Genomic DNA, 25,949 nt, shown 5'->3' with positions numbered 1-25,949 from the left:
GCATATGCTTGAACAAATACAATGATTCCACCTTGTTCGAAGATCCAAACCCTTTAGTACTGGGCCTCAGTGTTACTGCACGGAGATTGGTGTTGGTGTGACACTGATTGGACGGAGTATTGTGTTTTTCGTGTGTGAGAGACAGAGATTAGATAGATTAGACGGTTTCTGATAAATTGGCCGTAAATTCACCCTCCTTTGCCGGTTATCAAGCCAACATCCCCCTCGCATCTCTCTAAACCTTTAGTTCCAACTATGAATGGTTTACTTCATTGAAGGTGGACACCATAAAATAGTCACCTTTTTCCTGAAAAATAAAATAAAAAAACACTTGGGCTCACTTTGTTCAAAGATTGTCATGTGCCTAGATGTGTCCCACTATAGTAGAATAAATTAGTTTGGATTTAGGATATGTCAGATCTTTGAAGATCTGTTTATTGGATTACTTGTATGGTAGATTAGGCAAGTAGGGTGGATTAAGTAACTAGAATTTATTTGGATACTAGCAAAGATTTGATTAGTCTTTATTTAGTTATTTCCATTGTTATCATAAGATCTTTCTAGATCTTTCTATGTTTATCCCTTGAGTGTTTTATTTAAACACTCATTTGCTTTTCTATAATTTAATGAAGAAATAATCTTAAAAATTGTGTATTTTTGCACAACGGAGGATTGGTCATCCCTCGAAGTGGATCAACAGGCTGATCTTCCCTCTAAGAAGATCAATCACGTTACGAACTATTCAGGTTCGTAACAATTGGTATCAGAGCGGTTCGATCTGGCCTCATGTCGAAGAAAATTGAAGAAATAATGGATCGATGGGAGGAGGAAATAAGAGAGTTCAAAAGGCAACTTGCGCTTATGAATGCCAATTTCAACAAGATGGCATTATCACGTGGCGTGAAAATAGAAGAACCTCCATGTTTGCACAAGCTAATGGAAGAGTTCAATGAGAGCGCAGTTGAGAAGGCTTGCACAGTGAAAAAGAAAAGGCGAAACAGAAAAAGAGGAGAAAAGAAGAAAAGGGAAAGAAAGCAGATAAAAGAAAAAGTGGAGAAGCCACAACAGAAAGTCGTCGTTGATTTTCGAGATCGACGAGTTCACCATCGAAAAATCCGTCGTTCCTCTCAAACCGTTCAACACCATCAAGAAGATCCTCATCCTCGATCTTCCATGCATCAAAATTACAAACATTTCAAGAAAATATGGCAAAAGAGCTTTGATAAACAACACGACGAAATCCATTTGAAGATGGAGCTGTTGCGACCCTTGGCGATGACATGCGAAATGATAACCAATTGCAAGACGAAGCGAAGAAGAAAGAGAGCGAGAAAAAAGAAGAGAAGTGATAAGATTTTTGGAAAGTCTTGCGCAAAATCTCATTTCTCACCAACTGGCGAATGTATAATCTCTAACCTTGAGGATAATGTTGATTTCAAGAGGGGTGGAATGTTATGTGCCTAGACGAGTCCCGCTTGGAGTGGAATAAATTACTTTAGTATTTTAGAGAATAAGATTAGATCTTCCCACATCGGATATTTTTAGTAGTTAGGATATTTTAGGATGCTATATATTTAGTAGTTAGGATATATTAGGATGCTAATTTAGATTAAGATAATCTTTATTTAGTTATTTCTCTTATTATCATAAGATCTTTCAAGATCTTTCTATGCTTATCTGTAAGTGCTTTATATAAGCACATATTACATTTAATGGAAATGAATGAATAAATTATCTTAGAATTGTGTCTTTTGCAGAAGGAGGACTGATCCTTCCCTCAAAGTGGATCAAGAGGCTGATCTTCCCTCTAAGAAGATCAATCACGTTACGAACCATTCGGGTTCGTAACAAAGATCCAAACCGTTCATTTCTTGCAACTCTCCAATCAACCAATAAAAAAAAAAAAAAAACCTCTCTAATCAGTTGAGATTTATATGTTGTGTAATCGTATTAGATCGTTGGGTTAGGATCATCCGAATGGAGATAATTTTGTGGGTGATAAATTTTGAAGAGAAGATTTTCTATTATTCTGGAATGCATTACAATCAAGCCCAATGAATGTTTATATAGAGAACACTCAAGAAGATAAACATAGAAAGATATATGACATGATTTGGGGAGATAATCCTAATCTAATCTTTTTACTTAATCTAGCATTCTTCCTTAACCTACCACCTAATCAAATCAATCTAAAATCCAACCCAATCTATCTAAAATCCACCCTAATCAATCTACGATTTGATTTTATTCTCTAATAGTGGGCACGACCTATTTACATCGAGTCTCAACAAACGAGGAGTTAGGATCTTTGAACAAAGTGGGCCCAATGACTTTTTTCTAAAAATATGCACCAAATGACCTATGGGCACAGGTGGGCTCCACTGTATATTGTATCCGTTCGTAGGTGAGCATATATTTTGAAAAATACCATGATTCCATCTTTTTCGAAGATCCAAATCAATCAGGTGCTCGGCCTCACTGTTACTGGACTATGCCCAAAAATAATCTCCATTGGATGATCCTAACCCTCTAATTTGTAGATAAACTACACCGTATAGAAATCTCACGGATCAAATAGTTAGGACCCATCCTATGGAGATGATTTCGTGGTATTGCTTATTTATGTTGGGGCTAACAATTGAATGATTTATATCATTGAACAAATGGGTCCCACTATTTAAAAAAAATAAATTGTAACCTACATACAAACACGATATAACGTGTGTTTATTATAAAATCCTATGGTCCCACCTTATTCGGATATCTAGAGTGTTCATTTGTTGGGCCCAATGTAAAATATCAATCCATATAATGGTTTTAACTCTCTGTTTTGTAGATGTGATCAGAGGGTTTGGATAATTCTATAGAGATGGTTTTATGGGCAAAGCCTATTGATGTTGGGGCCCAACAAATGAATGGTGTAGATCTTTGAACCAGGTAGGCCCAAGTGACTTTTTAGAAAAAAAAGGACTTCTATGTAGGGTTGCAACTTAGGTTGGGTTTTCTGGAACCCTACCCTACCCGAGAAACTATCTCATGTTGGGTCAGGTAGAGATTTTTATGGGAAAACCCGAGATTCATAAACCCAACCCTACCCGAGATAGCTTCTCCAGTTGGACCAGGTTGGATTGTGTTTTTAAGTTTAAGCTTAGGTACTAACTAATGTTGAAGATTGTACAACACAACAAATCTTCACAAACAAAATCCCTAAAAATGAATTAATTTTAAGTCGCATAAATGTAAGAAGAAAACTACTTTTTCACACAACAAACTCAATCACCTTAACTAAAACAATTATATCAATATTTTGGAAAATAATTTGTTATGCAATTCAAGAGATATTCAAGAATTTTATAATATGCATATTAGAGTCGGGTCGATTTTTGTGTTTCGGTTTTTTTTTTCTTTAAACCAGACGCTACCCGAGATTGGATCTGGTTTTCAAACCTGAAATCCAGCCCAATCCAAGGGTCGGTTTTTGGGTTTCGGGTTTTTTTTTCTTTAAACCAGACGCTACCCGAGATTGGTCGGGTTTTCAAACCTGAAATCCAGCCCAATCCAAGACTCGTGATTTCTAAACCCGACCCAAGCTATTTTGGGGTTCTGTAAAACCTTACTAATAGGGGCACCGGGTTGTCATATCAAAAGAGAATTCTCTCATATCATGATCTGGTTGGTCTGAGTTAAGCCTATTAGAGTCAGGGGTGAGGCCGGTGTCTCTTTCTCGAAGAAGATCGACGACTCAGATATATGAGCGAAGATGAAGAGGAAGAAAGGATGGACCCTCATCCAAATAGTGAGCCTACGAAAGAAGAAAAATAAGCCATAGAGATTCACTCAAAATAGACGGAATAAATGTCACCATTACTATCCCTAACTAAAAGAAGCCAAGTTGCGACACTATTTTTATGGTGTCCCAGATAGTTGGGCCCCAACTATGTATAAGTCACTCTTTAAATGTGTTAGGGTACCAGAACAGGAAAACTTCGTGTTCCAGACAATTTCTCGTTGTTGGAAGAAAACCATGTGTCAAATGAGTGAAGTGCTTATAAATACCCTCATCGATTGTCTCATAATCACACCTTAGTTTAAGACAAGCTCTTCATCTCCTCTTCCTGTCTACCCTGGCCCCATCTTCCCGTCCTCTTCAGAAAAATTTCAACATGGCTAATCACCTTACACCCCTTCTAAGCACTCAAACATTGAAGCCAACTATCGCCCGACGATCAGCAAATTACCACCAAAGCTTTGCCGATTATGATTTCATCCAATCACTAAAGAGTGACTACATGGTAATCATCTCTATTCATAATGTTTTCACACTAGTTTCAAAACACCCCCCAGTCGACTCGTCCAAGTTGACTCCTAAACCTCGTCCCCGTTCTTGTCCGAGTCCGTATTTTATCCTACAAATTTAACCAAATTTAACTATTTTGACTCTCTCGAGTACTTGGTTGAAATCGTTACTTAGCCGCATCAAACGAGTACTTAACTGCATCGTGCATCGACTAGGATTTGCTTTGCTTGCCTTTTGATCACTTGCATCCACATTTTGAAACACTAGTTTTCCCATATTTGGCGCTGTGGATTGCACTAACTTGTTGGGTGCTTGTAGGGTGAGATGTACGAGAGGTAATTCAAAAAGCTTGAGGAAGATGTGAAGTGTTTGCTAGAAAAAATAGACCGACGTGGGATTGTACTAACTTGTTGGGTGTTTGTAGGGTGAGATGTACGAGAGGCACTGACATGAGGTGTTTGCTAGAAAAAGTAAACTAACGAGGGATTGTACTAACTTGTTGGGTCTTTGTAGGGTGAGATGTTCGAGGGGCACTTCAAAAAGCTTAAGGAAGATGTGAGGTGTTTGCTAGAAAAAGTAGACCAATGTGTAGATAGACTGAAGCTGATCGATACCCTCCAACACTTAGGCGTGGGGTATCACTTCAAGAAGGAGATCAGGGAAGTATTGAGGATAATATCTATAAATGACCGCAACATGGGAGATGATCTCTACACTACGGCTCTCCAATTTAGGCTCCTTAGACAACTTGGCTTTGAGGTCTCAGAAGGTAAATAGGCTCTCATCACACAAAGTTGTTTGTAAAAATTTTATGATCTCTGAATTTTGTAGTGTTTGTGAGTGACAGATGTTTTCAATGTCTTCAAGGACGATAAGGGTGATTTCAAGGCATCGCTTTGTGAGGATACGAAAGGGATGTTGAGCTTGTATGAAGCATCAAACCTTGCTTTTGAAGGAGAAATTGTGATGGACAAGGCCAGAACTTTCACGACCATGCATCTCATGGATGCTCTCAAAGGGAAGAGTATAGAGCAAAAGCTGGAAAGACAAGTAGAGCATGCCTTGAAGCTTCCATTTCATTGGAGGCTGCCAAGGTTAGAGGCTAGGTGGTACATAGAAGAAATATACCTTAGAGAAGAGGACATGAACCCTTTGTTATTTGAGATGGCTAAGCTAGATTACAACATGGTGCAAGCCATATACCAGACAAATGTTAAAGCTGTGTCCAAGTAAGAGCATGAAAGATGCCACTCACACATATACCTAATTGTCTATCTACCTATTTACCCCCCATCTCTCTGTCTCTCTCTCTCTTATATATATATATATATATATATATATATATATATATATATATATATATATATATATATATATATATAGCTTATCTGAGTAGAGCTCACAAACCATAGGGGGGCCTCATTTTTTGGGGGATCCAAAGCATTCATTTGGAAGGTCATTCCATGGAGGGGAAAATGGACAGACACTGTGTGTCCATGTTTTTGCCCATTTTTTCCCTCAACAAACGGCAGGGTTGGGATGATCCTATAGGGCTGATTTTTGGTACACACCCTATCAATGGAAGGGCCTTCCAAATGAATGCTTTGGACCCCCCGAAAAAATGTGGGGCCACATGTGTTTGTGAGCTCCTGCTCAGATAAGCTTATCTGTGCAGCTGCTCACAAACCATTTCCTGTATATATATATATATATATAGAGAGAGAGAGAGAGAGAGAGAGAGAGAGAGAGAGAGAGAGAGAGAGAGAGAGAGAGAGAGAGAGAGAGGAAACTGTTGGTGCGCTTAAGCTCACCAAGCTTATGGTGCGCTTAAGCGCCCAATCACATGGGTCCCACATTTTCTGTGGTGATCCAAACCATTCATTTGTAAGGCCCTATCGTAGATAGAGGGTTTACCAAAAATCAGCTCCATAGGATCATCCTAACCCTTCCATTTGTGGAGGACAAAAATGGGCAAATTTGTGGACAAACAATGTCTGTCCATTTTGACGTCCACAAATGGATGGGTTAGAATGATTCTATGGAGCTGATTTTTGGTACACCCCCCATCTATGTAAGGGACTTTCAAATGAATGGTTTGGATCATCCTAACAAAGTGGGCCCCCATGTGATTGGGCGCTTAAGCTCACCATAAGTTTGGTGAGCTTAAGCGCACCAACAGTTTCCTCTATATATATATATATATATATATATAAGTATTAGGGCTTCAGTTTTCTCTCAGTCTCAATAATGAGTATCATAGAGAGGATTCTAATCTTATGTAACTTCTGGCTTTGAGAAGTTGACTGCTACAATTACAATTTTCCTTAAGAAAATTTGAATCTTGTCTGGTACGGGTTTCCCACTGTTGCTAGCTCTTACCTATAATAGCAAATTTAGCAATGTGGAAGATTACTAATCCCCCTCTTTCGCCACTACAATGTTAAATTTTTAATCAGAAGTTTAATATGATATTCTGGCACCCCACTGCAAGGATCTATGTTTGCATCGAACCTACATTTTGGCATTTTCTATTCACCATAAGTGATCTCTAGGCCAGGTTCCATAAGTTTAACTTACTTAACCTAGCAATTTTTATCGTCATCTACTGATTTCTCATAGTGTCTTTTGATTGCTACACAAGGGTTCAATAATTATTTTGTAGATGTCTTGTATTCTGGCATTATACAACACCCTAACTAACTAATATGCGCGATGCACACATGGGTCAAGTTGCATGGTGAGCTCACTAGAAGTGCATGGGGCAGTTTGCCTTTATCGAGGTTTCTATGTAGCTCATCGGAAGGTAAGTTTAATTTATGGTTTGCAATAAAGGGGTATTTATGATTAGAATCCAAGTTACTCAAAACTATGACCGATTATGATTGGATTCGACCACACCAAATCAAAATGTCTGATTCGATCAAATTCTCAATTTTTGCTGGTTTTATATTTGCTACTCTTTTAGCCATGATATTTAACTGAGAATTTAATAAAAGAGAGTTAGATCACTGACCAGAAAACCAGTAGTCAAATTACCAGTTAATTTGCTCAATTGGTAACGAAGATGCCTCTGATTGGTGCTTTTCCGGGACTCTTTGGTCCGCTTGCAATAGTTTCTGAAAATTTTCGATCAGATGTGATTCCAACATCAAAAGAAAGCTGATGGCCTTCACAAGTCCAGAAGTGTTCGGACATTTCCTCCAGTTAATATGATATTCAACGAGCATAAAAAATTTTTACGCCCATTTTTCCAATTGAAAATGGTGTAAAATTTCTTTTACGCCCATTTTATGGAGCCTTCCTCGAAAATCAAATAAAAGGAAATGTAAATATCATTTTATAGTATAAATTATAAACTCCATAAATATATAGGGAAATGATATATCACAACCTTGTTTTGATAATTGTACTAACCCATCTTCTCTTTTATTATTTAAAGAGCTTTCAACGATTAATTCAGTTCCCAAAAATTTCTCAAAAACCAATTAGAAAAGAAAAGACAAGCTAGTTAGTGCAATTATATATTAAAAACATGGTTGTGCTGATATCATTTTCTCTGTAAATATAAGTTTATGGGTTTTGTTAACCTGTAGATTTACATTTCCAATGCATCTTAACGAGTGCTCCGGGGGCACTAATTAACAAAACCCATCAGCACAACCACGGAAAGGTAGTCAAAGAGAAGAAGGGAGTTAGGATACAGAAAGGATATGTGTGGGTGTATGAGGTACCTCCCGTTGGAATTACATTGCTCTTATCTGTTGCACTTATCGTGGCTTAGGTGGTGGAGGAAATTGGGTCTTGGTGAGCACTTGAGCTTTGCTAGAGACCGTTTGATGGAGAGCTTTCTATGGTCTATTGGACTTTTCTCGGAACCAGAGTTTGGGCAATCTAGAGAAGTGATTACAAGAGCGTTTCAACTAGTCACAACCATTGATGATATCTTCGATCTGTACGGAACCCTAGAAGAATTAGTGCTTTTTACGGATGCTGTTGAAAGGTTTGTATTTCAATATTTTACCATTTTTCAGGTAGATAGTTTGTCAATACTTCTTGTCTAATTCTCTGGTGTGTTTGGTTGCACGAAGCCGGGATGGCTTAGGAATTTTCTTGGCATTTGGGTGTCATGTCAGCAAAATTCCTTGTTTGGCTGCCAATATAGCATTGAAATACCCGGAGACTCATAGGATGCCTTCTGATTATATTGCATGTTTAATGATGTGTCACCCTTTTCCCCTCCTTATAATATCTGAGTTCAAACCGTAAAATAGGTGGAATTTTGCTTGGATTCCTTGGAAATGATGCCTTTTCTCTCCTCTCTCTTCCCTCTATCTCTTCTCTCAATATTGTTATTGTCAACCAAACACTACTTACCAAGGTAATTTCCATACAAATCCAACGCTGCTCTCCTCCAAGTTGACTACTTACTCCAGTACTAAAAGAAGATTTGATGGAAATTTTTTAGATGGGATGTTAACGCGATGGAACAGCTTCCAGATTACATGAAGATTAGTTTTCTGGCTCTCTTCAACACTGTTAATGAAATGGCATATGACACCCTAAAAGAACAAGGATGGGAAATCACCTGTTACCTGAAGAAATTGGTACTCCATTAATTTTCTTCTTTTGGTGATGCAAAAGCTAATTTAATTCTCATACTTGGAAGTGTTCTACTAATCTAGTGAGTGTTTTTGTGTAATTTAGTGGGCAGATTTATGTAAAGCATACCTTGTGGAGGCAAAATGGTACAATAATAAGTACACACCGACCTTTGACGAGTATCTTAACAATGCAGTGATTTCGATAGCAGGATCCGTCACACAAGGACATGCTTATTTTTCACTGAAGCCAAAGATAACTAAGGAAGCACTAGAATGCATAGAAAACAATCAAAATGTTGTACGCTGGGAAGCGATGATTGTTCGTCTTTGTAATGATTTGGAGACTTCGAAGGTACATAAAATAAATCTCACTTACCAATCATATTTCCTCTACCTCACTGACTTTTGGGTACTACACTGATTTAAAATCATTGACTTCATTGTGTGTACATATGTATTTTTCTTTTCAGGCAGAACTAGAGAGAGGTGATGTTCCCAAATCTATTCAATGTTACATGCATGAAACAGGCGCTTCAGAGGCAGTTGCTCGGGAACATATCAGAGGGTTAATTAGTGATACCTGGAAGAAGATGAATAAAGATTCCATCTCTTGTTCTTTGTTTCCTGAACCTTTTATCAGTTCCGCATTGGGTGGGGCACGGATTTCCCATTACTATTACCAAGACAACGATGGATTTGGTGATCCAAACAACCAAACCAAGGAGCGAATCATGTTACTGTTGGTTGAACCCATTTCAACTCATGTTATTGTTGGTTGAGCCCATTTAGGTTAAGGACTACTATGCTCAATTTCGGTTCTCAGGATATATTCAAATGTATCCTTATTTATATAAGGAGGTATGGACATAAGATTAGTATGTAATCATGTAAACCCCTTCCATTGGGGTTAATTATAAATAAATTTTATTTAAAATGGGTGCTTTTCAGTCATTTGATACTAAAATTTTCTCTCCAAATATTGCCGAAATACATTGTTGATGACCCAATAAATTTTAAGTTAGAAGATTAGATTAAGGAAAAAAGTCTTTATAAAGTTTCAATTTCTCCTAATCTGAAAAAATTCTATTTTTTTCATGGTAAAATTTCCACCAAATTCTTTATTGGATCCATACACCCCCAGTTTCTTTGGAACGACTGAAATGCCACGTTGTCCAAACCAAACCCACCCATCCCATGAGTCTTTGGCAACGAATGTGCAGTCACATTATTATTATAGAAGCGAACTTTCTAAATGATGACACCTTCACAAGTGATGAGAAAGAGAAAACGCTCCATATAACTAATCTTTGCCTAGTGCTGAAGCATGATATTCAGGGGCTGTTTGGAGGCAAAGATTTTAGAATCTTGGATACGGGAGAAGAAAGAGACCAGCCGTCGTTTTCTGATTTCTCGCGCTTCTTTTCTGTTGGAATGAAACCAATGAGGTTGGAGGGAGAAGATGCGTTTCAAGAGCAGAAGATTGTTCTCTTGATCCCAAATATACAAAGAAAGTAACCCAAGTTGTTGTACTACTCAAAACCCTTCAAATTTATTAAAAACAACTTACATATGAAGAAGATACATGGACTACTTAGCCTACCTTACAAATCAGAAATTAACTTTTCTTAATTACTATTAGCTTTCCTAAGCACAACTAACACACTATCACATGAAAAATAAAAACATTACATAATTCCAAAAAAGTGAACAAGACTTATCCGTCGAGCTTCCAAGAAAGTAAGTGACTTAAGTCCCAAGAAAGTGAGTAACTTAAGTCCCAAGAAAGTCAAGTAACTTAAGTCCCAAGAAAGTAGGTAACTTAAGTCCCAAGAAAGTCAAGTTGATAGATGATCAATATCTAGTGGTCAAGATTAATTTCCAACAGCCCCCCTTAAGCTAGACCGCTACCATGCCGAGTTTTGTCTTCATCGTGATGAATGTATCGGTCTTCAAAGCCTTTGTAAAAATATCTGTAACTTGATCTTTAGTTTTGCAGAAACGAATATTGATAACTCTATCATTTACCAAGTCTCGAATGAAATGATACTTGATCCTTATGTGCTTGCTTTTGCCATGAAAAACTAGATTCTTTGTGAGTGAGATCGCAGAACTATTATCACAAAATAAACTTGTACCACGATCTTGTGGATGTTTGAGTTCTTCTAATATCCATCGTAGCCAAAGAGCTTGACAACCCGCCGAAGATAATGAAATGTACTCCGCTTCCGCCGTAGAAAGATGATGCAGCCCCGATCCATGTGAGAGACAAGCTAGACTATCCAACGGCTTTAAGAAGATCATCCATCATTCGAACACAACATAAGGTCCAAGCCCAACTTGAATCCACAAAGCATAAAGGCCAGCTCCAGCCCAAGATCATGGGCACACCAATTCAGGCCTGACCCAGTTGCATTTTCGTCATAATGAACCTGGTCAATTTTGATGCACGTTTTTGGGCCTCTAGATGGACGAATCAGAGAAAATTCTTAACTAAGAAGTTGTAGGTCTCTGAATTATCTTTCCAAATAGAGTGGGGCAAAATAGGGAAAGATAACTTCAACGGCTACTCTTCTAAGTTGCCAAGGAAGATAGGTAACATCAATTCTTCTAGATTGATGGTTGCAACTCTTCAAGGATGCAAACAATAGGGGAAAGCTCCTACTCTTCACGGAAGGAGTGAAACTCTTCTAGATTTCAAGGAAAAACTCTTCAAGGTTCAAGGGAAAATGCACTAAGCAAATTTTCATTCAAATATTATACTAACTTCATTACATATGTTTGATACTCTTTAAGTAGAGAAATACATGAGAAAATTCGTTCAAACTAGTCCACTAACTAGTTTAGGGACTCACATACATCATTAATAGCTTAGGAACTCTAAACACATTAACTAGTCAAAGCTAGCAAACACAGTCTACCAAAATAGCCATAACTCTTCAACCACTAGGTCAAATTAAGACCATGAATATCCGTTGGAAATATAATTCAAAGACCTACAACTTCTTAGTTAATAATTTTCTCTGATTCGTCCATCTAGAGGTCAAAAAATGTGCATCAAAATTGACCAGGTTCATTATGACGAAAATGCAACTGGGTCAGGCTTGAATTGGCATGCCCATGATCTTGGGCTGGAGCTGGCCTTTATGCTTTGTGGATTCAAGTTAGGCTTGGGCCTTATGTTGTGCTCGAATGAGGGATGATCTTCTTAAAGCCGTTGGATGGTCTAGCTTGTCTCTCACATGGATCGGGGCTGCATCAGACTCTGCCGCACCTGGGGTTCGAGGGGAAGAATCAGATCTACCTCCTTTCTTAGATGTGGCGCTATCCTCTTCTGGGGCCCTCCACTCCCCTCAATTATCGTGCCACCACCTACTTTCTTGGCTCTAATTTTACGTCTCTTCGCCGACAATTGCTCCGGTAGGCTCTCTCCTCCTCCATCTCCAATGGGATCAGGGGAGAAGAGGGTGATTCCTCCATCCCCATGGGTTCAGTCGACCGGTTTTGTGAATCCGTGTTCTCCGACATGACTATTTAAAAGAAATGAAATGCAAAGATCAGATTGAGAAACGCACCGGTGAAATTGAAGGAAAAGGTTGTGAAGCTCGCCGAAAAAGACGAACTAGTGCCGTTGAAAAAAAGGGAGAAATCGGAACGGAAAACTTGAAATCTTGCGAATCCTTGACCAACGCAGGAGAACGAAGCAAAATGGAAGACTTCGACAGAAAAAGGGAAATGATCCACCGTAAAAAGGGAACTTTATAAAAGAAAACCCATGAGGATCTCGCCGGAATGAGGAAGGAAAAGAAAGAAAGAAAAAATAGAAGCAAAAGAGAAAAATGGGCGGGCTTTTATAGGCCTTCGCGCGGGAAAACTCAAAAGTCGCGTCCCTCTGACGTTACACGACACGTGGCGTCCCGTGATACATACACGGTTATCAAGGCCATAAATACGTCGTTTCACCATCATTACTTGAAGCGCCAAACCGCCGTCACCCAAGAGTCGCGACCGTTACACGTGTCTCTTCAAAATACCCCTCAGGGCACGTCAATGAGCACTCAGAAGGCAAAGCTTCCCCTGGTGCCGAGTATCGTTTGATGAAATAAATTATGCAATATACTCAAGCTATGTGACATCCACGCCAAGGTCAAAGTACACTCGAGACTGAATGTGCGCACTTGTACCATGAACGTAACTCCAACTAGAACGATGCACCCATGCATGGTGATGCATGAGTCATAACATTCTGCTCCGATTATTACTAAGCAACATATTTATCAAACGTCTACGAGCGTCGGCCACACACCACCATCGGTATTGAATAATAGTGGGAAATAATAGAAATAACAAAGATCATTTTATTCACAAGTAAAAGAACCTTTACAAAAGAAGAGCTTCTAGGCCAAATACGAGAAAGAAAATACACTCAAGACCATACTGAACTACAACTAACTACAAAAAGCAAAATGCGGCTGACGATTCACCATCTCAAAACGGCCTTCTACTGGGATGTTTAACCAGATGCTCGAGAAAGAAACTGCAGGGTTTCAACACCAGGGACTTCAGTATCATACGCCTGGTGAACCACCAAGTGTTACCAGACATTAGACCCCACCATTGCCACGACACCCACTTAGCACGATCTTCTTTGCCCCGGAAGGAGGCTTCAAACTGACTGTGGCAAGGTTGTGGCCGAGGGTGCAATCATTCGTCCGGATCTTCCTCCGGATCCTCTTCAGGGTCTTCCTCAGGATCCTCCTCCGGCGAATTCACCTCCAGATGAGACTCGAGACCAGGTGACGCGGAGCCGACTCTCGTATCGCCTTCAGTTACTTCTTGTAACATCACCTTCAGGGCCTCGTTCTCCATTTCCAACTTCTCGACTTTAGCCCTCAGCCGGAGAACCTCCGAGCCTTGCTGAAGAAGTTGATCCTCCACCCTGCATCCCCTCTCCATAGTATGCTTCAAAGACCGCTTATAATTGGCAACGAAGCTGGAAACGTCGCCAGGAGCAAGGCAATCTCCGGGACCAGGGGAACCCGATTCTTGGGTTTCCACTTTCCGCTTCTATTTACTTTGGGAGCCGCGATCCGCCCCCTCAACTCCAGCCGATGGGAAAATCACCGCCGCCAGAGTCACCACTTCCGGCGAACCAAGTCCTGCCGCTGGTGAGTTTCTTGCCCTCTGCGATCCCCTGGTTCTCCGAGACACGGGCTCCCCGACGAAAACCCGAGGCCCCTCTTCTCTATCCGATGGCAAATTCACTTGCATATTAAAGGGGAAAGGGCGACCTCATTGGTCCACCTTATCTTAACGCAACAGGGATTACAAGTTGTGGTTATACATTCCCTTTAATCGAGCATTAATTACAGGATTCTAGTTGCTTTTTTCACCATACCATTAAAAGATATCTTTACCTATTTACTAACTTTCCATTTAATTCGCCAACTCTCTCTCTCTCATTTTAGCAACCTCTCTCTCTCTCTCCCTTTCCCTCTCTCCCTCTGCAGATTTAGAGTAAAACACTAGAAAAAAAAGAGCATTACTAAGTTAGCTTGTTTTAATTTATCCTATACAAAGTTGCAACTACAGCACCGTAAAAGCTAATTTCTTATGTTTTCTTTGTTACTCATGCTATTAACTTTGCTTGCTTGACTTGATGACTTGATATATCATCACGAGTATTAGTAGTATAAATGTTAGTATTTAATAGAATATTCTTAAGTAACCCAAATTGAGTTTTAATTTGTTAAAAATTAAAAAAAATCGACCAATATGAAATGAGAAATGACCATGAGAAATGACCATGAGAAATGATAGGCCACCTTATAAGATTAGTAGATAGAGAGAGAGAGAAAATCGACCCATATGAAATGAGAAATGACCATGAGAAATGATAGGCCACCTTATCATATATATATATATATATATATATATATATATATATATATATATATATATATATATATATATATATATATAAGTAAAGCGGAATCCTCTAAGCCGTGGTGGTGCCACGTGTCAGCCCCTCCTCTATCCCGCAATTGTAAAAAGTCTTAATCGCTTCTCTCTCTTCGTATTCCCTATTATAAGTATTACCAAACCGTTTCGTATTCTCCATTCCCTGTTTTCTTTCCTCTTAAGGATTCTCAAAAACGATTTTAAAGTGGGTTTCCAGTCCCTATTAAATAGCTATTAATTTGGGTTCTGATTTATCACCTTAGATAAAGATAGAATGGCCACCTCAGCCTTCCATTCCCTTCAATTTTCAAGATATTCGTTTCTTACCATTTATTGCTCCCTTACAATGACTTCCTACATTTCTGAGATTTACCAATATCAAAACGATTCTATTTATTCTCCTTTTAAATGGGTGGTAAGGAGAATATTTAGGAAAAAAATCAACTAAAATGTCCTAATATAGTAATATCCAAGTTTTTTTTATTAAAATATCTAAGTATCCACCATTTATTCTCTCCTAAAATCTCTCAATATCCAGCATGGCATCATAAATCTCTCATACGATGAGCATAAATCTCCTATATTGGTTTCGGATTTCCCGATTTCCTTTTCTACCATGCATTTTCCTTTTTATGCTTGACCGTTGGTTTGAATAGAAAAGTTACCCATATCTATCGGTTCCTCAAAAAGACTAGGACTCTGCCTTTTCGCCAGGATTCGAGTTCCTAAATAAACAATGACTCTCTCTCTCTCTCTCTCTCTGCGCTTAACCTTGGACATATCAGATTGACTTTACCATCAAGGTAAGCGTTTTATTCTATTTTTTATTTTCCAATTAACGGTCTCATGTGTTGGCTTCTCTGTTGGTATTTTTTGGATGCTTGATTTATTGAGGAATCATCACTAGGTGCTGTCAATTACCCTTTCTTTTCCACTTAATTGTCGTCCATATTAGATGCAATCAAGTTTCGTCAAGGTACGCACTTTGTTTTGCTCCTCCCCTACACTCCTTTGTAAAATTATTTGGTTATGTTATAACCCGGCCACATCCCAAATCAACCTCTTTCTGCATTCTCTCATATCCTTTTACATAAGACTTCTTTATGCTCTTCTATTGCATTGTCAGTTTTCCAACGAAAAATCTTACTCTTAAATATATATTACAGAATTGCTATAACACTATGTTAAAATCAAACATGCAAATGGATTCTTGATTGAGAACTGTTTGTAGACATGCTTTATTAAGTGGAAGTTGAGAAACCACCAGACTGTGGATTTAAAATGCCTCCTCACTATGGCTGTTATCGGGTGCACACTGAGTGTTTGTTCAGTTTTCTTCATTTTCTTTTAACTTCTTTTGGTACTGAAATTTACGTGGTCCGTTATATTTTTATTTTAAATTACTGCCTTCATGTTTCTTCCATCAGCTTATTCCCAGTAGAGAGGTCTGAATGGTGATGGTGTTTGAGGGAATATCACAAGCCAGAAGTGATTACAAAATGGGAGCCCACTTCTTAGGATCTTAGTCAATTAATCCTAAGTCCTAACCATCTAATGTGCGTGGAGTTGCAAACGTTTAAAATCGTACGTGATATGTACAACCACAAGTCTTTGGTTATTGGTTGAGTTGGAATCTTATGTTGCAAGAAGGGTGAAATGTTCAAGACTTTAACTCTTAATTAAAAGCAAACTTACTATTTTCTAGGATATTAAGATGGAGATAAAGAGGGACTCTTCGTAAAGAAATATCACTCTCACGTTTTGATGCATTTGGACGGTTAGGATAAGATCAAAACTCAAAAGTTTAAGATGGGATGTTAGCAAATCTTAATTCTAATTTTGTTGTTAGGAAAGAAAATCTTGAGGTGGTAGGTCTGATTGGATGAGCATCCTAAAATTAGTAGATGCCCAGTTGGTTAGGATCTTTATAATTTCTAACACAATATCTCTTCTTAGGGGAAACAAGTTTAATTGGAATAGGACTCATATTATTTATCCTCTATAATTAATATAGAGGACGGCCATGTGGAATTTTAACGAAAGCTGCAACACGGCTTCAATTTGGCATATTTTTTTAAATCTGTGCCAAAGAGAAATATTGTATGAACAAAATTATCAAGGCAAGTTTGCCAAGAGAAAACATTGCAAATTCAATGGAAGCAGTTCGAATTGAAAAAACAAACTAATCAGACATACGTATTAATCAAAAGAATTAGAGAATGCAAAACCAAACAAACATAAATCAGATTTTTACCCTATTAATATAAAAAAAAATAAGAAATACAAGACTTGGATTTTTTTTATATTGAATACATATTGTTTTTCTTTGTTTTTAAAAATTAGACGAATTTGTCATATCGCCCACAAATTGAAAAAGAAAAAGAAAAAAATTATGCCACCCCGTGCATCGCGCGGGTCTGCAACTAGTTAGATTAGTAGAGAGAGAGAGAGAGAGAGGAACTTCCTTTTTTCGGTTTCTTCATAAAGAGAGAGACTTTTTTCACTCCACGTGGTGTTGAGTAGAGAATGAGTGAGACAAAGAGTGCTTCACGTTTTAGTGTGACACAGATAAGTAGAGTGTTTGGTTTTACATGCGAGAGAGCAGGAGTGTCCTTTTTTCAGTTTTCTCATATTTATTTTTAGAGAAGGAGAGCATATTTCTCCACTCCATCGTTGTTTTGAGTTTACTTCTTGTTTATAATTTCCTTACTTATATCATTTTCCTTTGTGTTAAGTTACTCTTTAAACAAGAAACCTTAACTTTGATTTTGTAGAACGGTGAAAAACGGGATCCAAAGTGATGGGGTCCGGACTCAGCACTGAGGGAATCCGGACTCACCACTGAGGGAATCCGGACTCAGCACTGAGGGGTCCGAACTCAGCTCTGAGGGGTTCGAACTCAGCATCCAATTGGCTGCTGGCACGTGGCCCTCACAAGGACCGTTGGAAGGCCAACACCTGTCCCCACTAGGTGTGGCACCTGGACCAATCAGGGACTTCCACCTGCCCTTCTTAGGTATGAGACCTGGTCCATACAGAGCCCACCACCTGTCTTGGACAGGTGGCTCAGAATTACCACCTGTCCTAGACAGGTGGCTCAGAATCACTATAAATAGCCTTCACTTGTGCTAAGGTGAGGGTTCTAAGATCTGAAATCCAAAATCCTAAGCTCCTCAGTTCGGAATTGCTCTGCACTCCTGCTCATACTGACTTGAGTGTCGAAGCGCCCGTCCGGAGCACCACTCCGGGCTGGTCTTCTGACCTTTTGTCTTCTTGTCAGGCCCTAACAGCGCAGGACTCCATCAGCCCTTCAGGTCTAGATCAGCCCTTCAGGTCCAGATCAGCCCTTCAGGCCCAGATCGGTCCTTCGGGCCCAGATCAGCCCTTCAGGCCCAGATGAGTCCTTCAGGCCCAGATGAGTCCTTCAGGTCCAGATGAGTCCTTCAGGCCCAGATGAGTCCTTCAGGCCCAGATCAGCCCTTCAGGTCCAGATGAGTCCTTCAGGCCCAGATGAGTCCTTCAGGCCCAGATCAGCCCTTCAGGTCCAGATGAGTCCTTCAGGTCCAGATCAGTCCTTCAGGTCCAGATCAGCCCTTCAGGTCCAGATGAGTCCTTCAGGTCCAGATGAGTCCTTCAGGTCCAGATGAGTCCTTCAGGTCCAGATCAGTCCTTCAGGCCCAGATGAGTCCTTCAGGTCCAGATGAGTCCTTCAGGCCCAGATGAGTCCTTCAGGTCCAGATCAGCCCTTCAGGCACAGATCAGCCCTTCAGGTCCAGATGAGCCCTTCAGGCCCAGATGAGTCCTTCAGGTCCAGATGAGTCCTTCAGGCCCAGATGAGTCCTTCAGGTCCAGATGAGTCCTTCAGGCCTAGATCAGTCCTTCAGGTCCAGATGAGTCCTTCAGGTCCAGATGAGTCCTTCAGGCCCAGATGAGTCCTTCAGGTCCAGATCAGTCATTCAGGTCCAGATCAGCCCTTCAGGCCTAGATCAGTCCTTCAGGTCCAGATGAGTCCTTCAGGTCCAGATCAGTCCTTCAGGTCCAGATCAGCCCTTCAGGTGCAGATCAGCCCTTCAGGTCTAGATCAGCCCTTCAGGTCCAGATCGGCCCTTCAGGCCCAGATCGGCCCTTCGGGCCCAGATCGGTCCTTCGGGCCTAGATCGGTCCTTCGGGCCTAGATCCGCCCTTCAGGCCCAGATCAGTCCTTCAGGCCCAGATCAGCCCTTCAGGTCCAGATCAGCCCTTCAGGTCCAGATGAGTCCTTCAGGCCCAGATGAGTCCTTCAGGCCCAGATCAGTCCTTCAGGTCCAGATCAGCCCTTCAGGCCCAGATCAGCCCTCCAGGCCCAGATCAGCCCTTCAGGCCCAGATCAGCCCTTCAGGCCCAGATCAGCCCTTCAGGTCCAGATCAGCCCTTCAGGTCCAGATCTGCCCTTCACGCACAGATCAGCCTTTCCGGCCCTACCATAACCTGTTACCAATTTTAGACCTAACAGATTTGGCGCCATCCGTGGGACCCCGCAACAAAAAGCTGTTCGAAATCTCACTCAGACAAAAATGGTAGGACGGATTGGCGCCGAGAACACACGCCCCCGGACCGGAATCAGACTCGTCATTTCACAAGACGAGACAACAGCCTCCGGGACAGGCATGTGCGTCCTGAGTCTAAGTGTTTGCAGTGCTTGCAGACTTAGACCTCAGCAGCGGTGCAGAGGTTCACTCCGTAGAACCTGTTTGAAGCGCAGACTCAGCGGTGGTGCACTCCGGCTCATCCTAGTGGCTTGGAGATCAGTTCCAGCCGAGGACGCCAGCAGTGAATATCAGTTCCAGTCGAGGACGCCAGTAGTGTGGCCCACTCCGGCTCATCCTAGTGGCTTGGAGATCAGTTCCAGTCAAGGACGCTAGTAGTGTGGCCCACTCCGGCTCATCCTAGTGGCTCGGAGATCAGTTCCAGTCGAGGACGCCAGTAGTGTGGCCCACTCCGGCTCATCCTAGTGGCTTGGAGATCAGTTCCAGCCGAGGACGCCAGCAGTGAATACCACCTTCGAAGACTCTAAGTGTTTGCATACTTAGCTCTCAGCTCGGTGCTTGCAGACTTAGAAGCCCCGCAGTGGTGCACTGCGGCTCATCCTGTTGGCTTGGAAATCAGTTCCAGCCGAGGACGCCAGCAGTGAATACCACCTTCGAAGACTCTAAGTGTTTGCATACTTAGCTCACAGCTAGGTGGTTGCAGACTTAGAAGCCCAGCAGTGGCTCACTCCGGCTCATCCTGGTGGCTTGGAGATCAGTTCCAGCCGAGGACGCCAGCAGTGAAGACCACCTTGAAGCAGCGGTGGCTCACTCCGGCTCATCCTGGTGGCTTGGAGATCAGTTCCAGCCGAGGACGCCAGCAGTGAATACCACCTTCGAAGACTCTAAGTGTTTGCATACTTAGCTCTCAGCTCGGTGCTTGCAGACTTAGAAGCCCCGCAGTGGTGCACTGCGGCTCATCCTGTTGGCTTGGAAATCAGTTCCAGCCGAGGACGCCAGCAGTGAATACCACCTTCGAAGACTCTAAGTGTTTGCATACTTAGCTCACAGCTAGGTGGTTGCAGACTTAGAAGCCCAGCAGTGGCTCACTCCGGCTCATCCTGGTGGCTTGGAGATCAGTTCCAGCCGAGGACGCCAGCAGTGAAGACCACCTTGAAGCAGCGGTGGCTCACTCCGGCTCATCCTGGTGGCTTGGAGATCAGTTCCAGCCGAGGACGCCAGCAGTGAATACCACCTTCGAAGACTCTAAGTGTTTGCATACTTAGCTCTCAGCTCGGTGCTTGCAGACTTAAAAGCCCCGCAGTGGTGCACTGCGGCTCATCCTGTTGGCTTGGAAATCAGTTCCAGCCGAGGACGCCAGCAGTGAATACCACCTTCGAAGACTCTAAGTGTTTGCATACTTAGCTCACAGCTAGGTGGTTGCAGACTTAGAAGCCCAGCAGTGGCTCACTCCGGCTCATCCTGGTGGCTTGGAGATCAGTTCCAGCCGAGGACGCCAGCAGTGAAGACCACCTTGAAGCAGCGGTGGCTCACTCCGGCTCATCCTGGTGGCTTGGAGATCAGTTCCAGCCGAGGACGCCAGCAGTGAAGACCACCTTGAAGCAGCGGTGGCTCACTCCGGCTCATCCTGGTGGCTTGGAGATCAGTTCCAGCCGAGGACGCCAGCAGTGAAGACCACCTTGAAGCAGCAGTGGCTCACTCCGGCTCATCCTGGTGGCTTGGAGATCAGTTCCAGCCAAGGACGCCAGCAGTGCCCACTCTGGCTCATCCCGGTGGCTTGGAGATCAGTTCCAGCCGAGGACGCCAGCAGTGGAGATCACCTCAGGCCGACCAGAAAATGAGGTCATCTCAGGCGGACCAGAAAATGAGGTCATCTCAGGCCGACCAGAGAAATGAGGTCATCTCAGGCCAACCAGAAAATCATGGTCATCTCAGGCCGACCACAGAAAATGAGGTCATCTCAAGCCGACCAGAAAATCTGGTCATCTGAAGAAGACAAAAGACCTGTCCGGCTGTCCGGACAGGATATGGCGCAAGCGCTAGAAGACAAAAGACCTGTCCGGCTGTCCGGACAGGATATGGCGCATTCGCTAGAAGACAAAAGACCTGCCCGGCCGAGCCGCTCAGAAGGCTTAGCCGGACAGGATATGACGCGTTCGCTGAAGAAGACGCCAAAAGACCTGCCCGGCCGAGCCGCCCAGAAGGCTTAGTCGGACAGGATATGACGCGTTCGCTGAAGAAGACAAAATTCTGCCCGGCCGAGCCGCCCAGAAGGGCTCGGGCCGACCAGAAAATGAGGTCATCTCAGGCCGACCAGAGAAATGAGGTCATCTCAGGCCGACCAGAGAAATGAGTTAATCTCAGGCCGACCAGAAAATCATGGTCATCTTAGGCCGACCAGAGAAAATGAGGTCATCTCAGGCCGACCAGAAAATCTGGTCATCTGAAGAAGACAAAAGACCTGTCCGGCTGTCCGGACAGGATATGGCGCAAGCGCTAGAAGACAAAAGACCTGTCCGGACAGGATATGGCGCATTCGCTAGAAGACAAAAGACCTGCCCGGCCGAGCCGCCAGAAGGCTTAGCCGGACAGGATATGACGCGTTCGCTGAAGAAGACAAAATTCTGCCCGGCCGAGCCGCCCAGAAGGGCTCGGGCCGACCAGGGAATTAGGTCATCTCAGGCCGACCAGAAAATCTGGTCATCTGAAGAAGACGCCAAAAGTCTGCCCGGCCGAGCCGCCCAGAAGGGCTCGGGCCGACCAGAAAATGAGGCCATCTCAGGCCGACCAGAAAATCTGGTCATCTGAAGAAGACGCCAAAAGACCTGCCCGGCCGAGCCGCCCAGAAGGCTTAGCCGGACAGGATATGACGCGTTCGCTGAAGAAGACAAAATTCTGCCCGGCCGAGCCGCCCAGAAGGGCTCGGGCCGACCAGAAAATGAGGTCATCTCAGGCCGACCAGAGAAATGAGGTCATCTCAGGCCGACGAGAGAAATGAGGTCATCTCAGGCCGACCAGAAAATGAGGTCATCTCAGGCCGACCAGAGAAATGAGGTCATCTCAGGCCGACCAGAAAATCATGGTCATCTCAGGCCGACCAGAGAAAATGAGGTCATCTCAGGCCGACCAGAAAATCTGGTCATCTGAAGAAGACAAAAGACCTGTCCGGCTGTCCGGACAGGATATGGCGCAAGCGCTAGAAGACAAAAGACCTGTCCGGCTGTCCGGACAGGATATGGCGCATTCGCTAGAAGACAAAAGACCTGCCCGGCCGAGCCGCCCAGAAGGCTTAGCCGGACAGGATATGACGCGTTCGCTGAAGAAGACAAAATTCTGCTCGGCCGAGCCGCACAGAAGGGCTCGGGCCGACCAGAAAATTAGGCCATCTCAGGCCGACCAGAAAATCTGGTCATCTGAAGAAGACGCCAAAAGTCTGCCCGGCCGAGCCGCCCAGAAGGGCTCGGGCCGACCAGAGAAATGAGGCCATCTCAGGCCGACCAGAAAATCTGGTCATCTGAAGAAGACGCCAAAAGTCCTGTCCGGCTGTCCGGACAGGATATGGCGCAAGCGCTAGAAGACAAAAGACCTGCCCGGCCGAGCCGCCCAGAAGGCTTAGCCGGACAGGATATGACGCGTTCGCTGAAGAAGACAAAATTCTGCCCGGCCGAGCCGCCCAGAAGGGCTCGGGCCGACCAGAGAATTAGGTCATCTCAGGCCGACCAGAAAATCTGGTCATCTGAAGAAGACGCCAAAAGTCTGCCCGGCCGAGCCGCCCAGAAGGGCTTGGGCCGACCAGAAAATGAGGTCATCTCAGGCCGACCAGAAAATCTGGTCATCTGAAGAAAACAAAAAGCCTGTTCGGCTGTCCGGACAGGATATGGCGCATTCGCTAGACGACAAAAGCGCTAGAAGACAAAAGACCTGTCCGGCTGTCCGGACAGGATATGGCGCATTCGCTAGACGACAAAAGCGCTAAAAGACAAAAGACCTACCCGGCTGTCCGGACAGGATATGGCGCATTCGCTAGAAGACAAAAGACCTGCCCGGCCGAGCCGCCCAGAAGGCTTAGCCGGACAGGATATGACGCGTTCGCTAGAAGACAAAGACCTGCCCGGCCGAGCCGCCCAGAAGGGCTCGGCCGGACAGGATATGACGCGTTCGCTAGAAGACAAAGACCTGCCCGGCCGAGCCGCCCAGAAGGACTCGGCCGGCCAGAGCTCCAGTGCAGATTCTGTCCGGCCGAGCCGCCCAGAAGGCTTAGACGGACAGACCTCCAGCGCAGTTTCTGCCCTTTCAGGCCGCCCAGAAGGGCTTGGCCGGCCAGACTTCTGTTCCAAAATTTGGCCGTACTGGATAGCTCAGAGGCTCCTATCCGGCCGTGCTCCTTCAGGCCAAACTTCAAGGCCAGACCAGAGCGCCCGGAGGCCCCCTGTCCGGCCGCAGTTTCTTCAGGCCCAGTCTGAGGCCGGCCTGAGCTGCCCAGAGGCCTTACGGCCGGCCAGATGCTGTTTTTAACCCTCTCTTTGCTTCTCCCAGCCACTCTCATGGCTCGAAGAACCAGGGGGCAACTGATGGGGTCCGGACTCAGCACTGAGGGAATCCGGACTCACCACTGAGGGAATCCGGACTCAGCACTGAGGGGTCCGAACTCAGCTCTGAGGGGTCCGAACTCAGCATCCAATTGGCTGCTGGCACGTGGCCCTCACAAGGACCGTTGGAAGGCCAACACCTGTCCCCACTAGGTGTGGCACCTGGACCAATCAGGGACTTCCACCTGCCCTTCTTAGGTATGAGACCTGGTCCATACAGAGCCCACCACCTGTCTTGGACAGGTGGCTCAGAATTACCACCTGTCCTAGACAGGTGGCTCAGAATCACTATAAATAGCCTTCACTTGTGCTAAGGTGAGGGTTCTAAGATCTGAAATCCAAAATCCTAAGCTCCTCAGTTCGGAATTGCTCTGCACTCCTGCTCATACTGACTTGAGTGTCGAAGCGCCCGTCCGGAGCACCACTCCGGGCTGGTCTTCTGACCTTTTGTCTTCTTGTCAGGCCCTAACAGCGCAGGACTCCATCAGCCCTTCAGGTCTAGATCAGCCCTTCAGGTCCAGATCAGCCCTTCAGGCCCAGATCGGTCCTTCGGGCCTAGATCAGCCCTTCAGGCCCAGATGAGTCCTTCAGGCCCAGATGAGTCCTTCAGGCCCAGATGAGTCCTTCAGGTCCAGATGAGTCCTTCAGGCCCAGATGAGTCCTTCAGGCCCAGATGAGTCCTTCAGGTCCAGATGAGTCCTTCAGGCCCAGATGAGTCCTTCAGGCCCAGATCAGCCCTTCAGGTCCAGATGAGTCCTTCAGGCCCAGATGAGTCCTTCAGGCCCAGATCAGCCCTTCAGGTCCAGATGAGTCCTTCAGGTCCAGATCAGTCCTTCAGGTCCAGATCAGCCCTTCAGGTCCAGATGAGTCCTTCAGGTCCAGATGAGTCCTTCAGGTCCAGATCAGTCCTTCAGGTCCAGATCAGCCCTTCAGGTCCAGATGAGTCCTTCAGGTCCAGATGAGTCCTTCAGGTCCAGATCAGCCCTTCAGGCCTAGATCAGTCCTTCAGGTCCAGATGAGTCCTTCAGGTCCAGATGAGTCCTTCAGGCCCAGATGAGTCCTTCAGGTCCAGATGAGTCCTTCAGGCCCAGATGAGTCCTTCAGGTCCAGATCAGCCCTTCAGGCACAGATCAGCCCTTCAGGTCCAGATGAGCCCTTCAGGCCCAGATGAGTCCTTCAGGTCCAGATGAGTCCTTCAGGCCCAGATGAGTCCTTCAGGCCCAGATGAGTCCTTCAGGTCCAGATGAGTCCTTCAGGCCCAGATGAGTCCTTCAGGTCCAGATGAGTCCTTCAGGTCCAGATGAGTCCTTCAGGTCCAGATGAGTCCTTCAGGTCCAGATCAGCCCTTCAGGCCCAGATCAGCCCTTCAGGCCTAGATCAGTCCTTCAGGTCCAGATGAGTCCTTCAGGTCCAGATCAGTCCTTCAGGTCCAGATCAGCCCTTCAGGTGCAGATCAGCCCTTCAGGTCTAGATCAGCCCTTCAGGTCCAGATCAGCCCTTCAGGCCCAGATCGGTCCTTCGGGCCTAGATCAGCCCTTCAGGCCTAGATCAGTCCTTCAGGCCCAGATTAGCCCTTCAGGTCCAGATCAGCCCTTCAGGTCCAGATGAGTCCTTCAGGCTCAGATGAGTCCTTCAGGCCCAGATCAGTCCTTCAGGTCCAGATCAGCCCTTCAGGCCCAGATCAGCCCTCCAGGCCCAGATCAGCCCTTCAGGCCCAGATCAGCCCTTCAGGCCCAGATCAGCCCTTCAGGTCCAGATCAGCCCTTCAGGTCCAGATCAGCCCTTTAGGCCCAGATCAGCCCTTCAGGTCCAGATCTGCCCTTCACGCACAGATCAGCCTTTCCGGCCCTACCATAACCTGTTACCAATTTTAGACCTAACACAAAGCAAACTTGGTGTTTCAGGCAATCTCTCTTTATTGGATGAAAAACCATGTGTTACATGAGGAAGTGTTTATAAATACTCTAAATCATGTGTC

At 44.2% G+C, this 25,949-nt stretch overlaps 1 protein-coding gene across 1 annotated transcript; it reads left to right on the top strand.

Moving 5' to 3' along the window:
- Positions 1 to 4,884: 4,884 nt before the first annotated feature.
- LOC143875757 (alpha-terpineol synthase, chloroplastic-like) lies at positions 4,885 to 9,863 on the top strand. Its single transcript, XM_077377360.1, has 6 exons — positions 4,885 to 5,066; positions 5,145 to 5,526; positions 8,079 to 8,297; positions 8,763 to 8,901; positions 9,002 to 9,250; positions 9,369 to 9,863. Exons 1-6 carry the CDS (start codon positions 4,994 to 4,996, stop codon positions 9,675 to 9,677), a joined length of 1,371 nt encoding a protein of 456 aa, XP_077233475.1. The 5' UTR covers positions 4,885 to 4,993; the 3' UTR covers positions 9,678 to 9,863.
- Positions 9,864 to 25,949: the final 16,086 nt, after the last annotated feature.

The sequence above is a fragment of the Tasmannia lanceolata genome, unplaced genomic scaffold (assembly GCF_043159265.1).
Source record: "Tasmannia lanceolata isolate RefF3 unplaced genomic scaffold, GAP_Taslan_0.1 ptg000004l, whole genome shotgun sequence".
Taxonomy (NCBI): domain Eukaryota; kingdom Viridiplantae; phylum Streptophyta; class Magnoliopsida; order Canellales; family Winteraceae; genus Tasmannia; species Tasmannia lanceolata.
The sequence above is the reverse complement of the archived record's forward strand: the minus strand, read 5'-3'. Positions and strand labels throughout refer to the sequence as shown.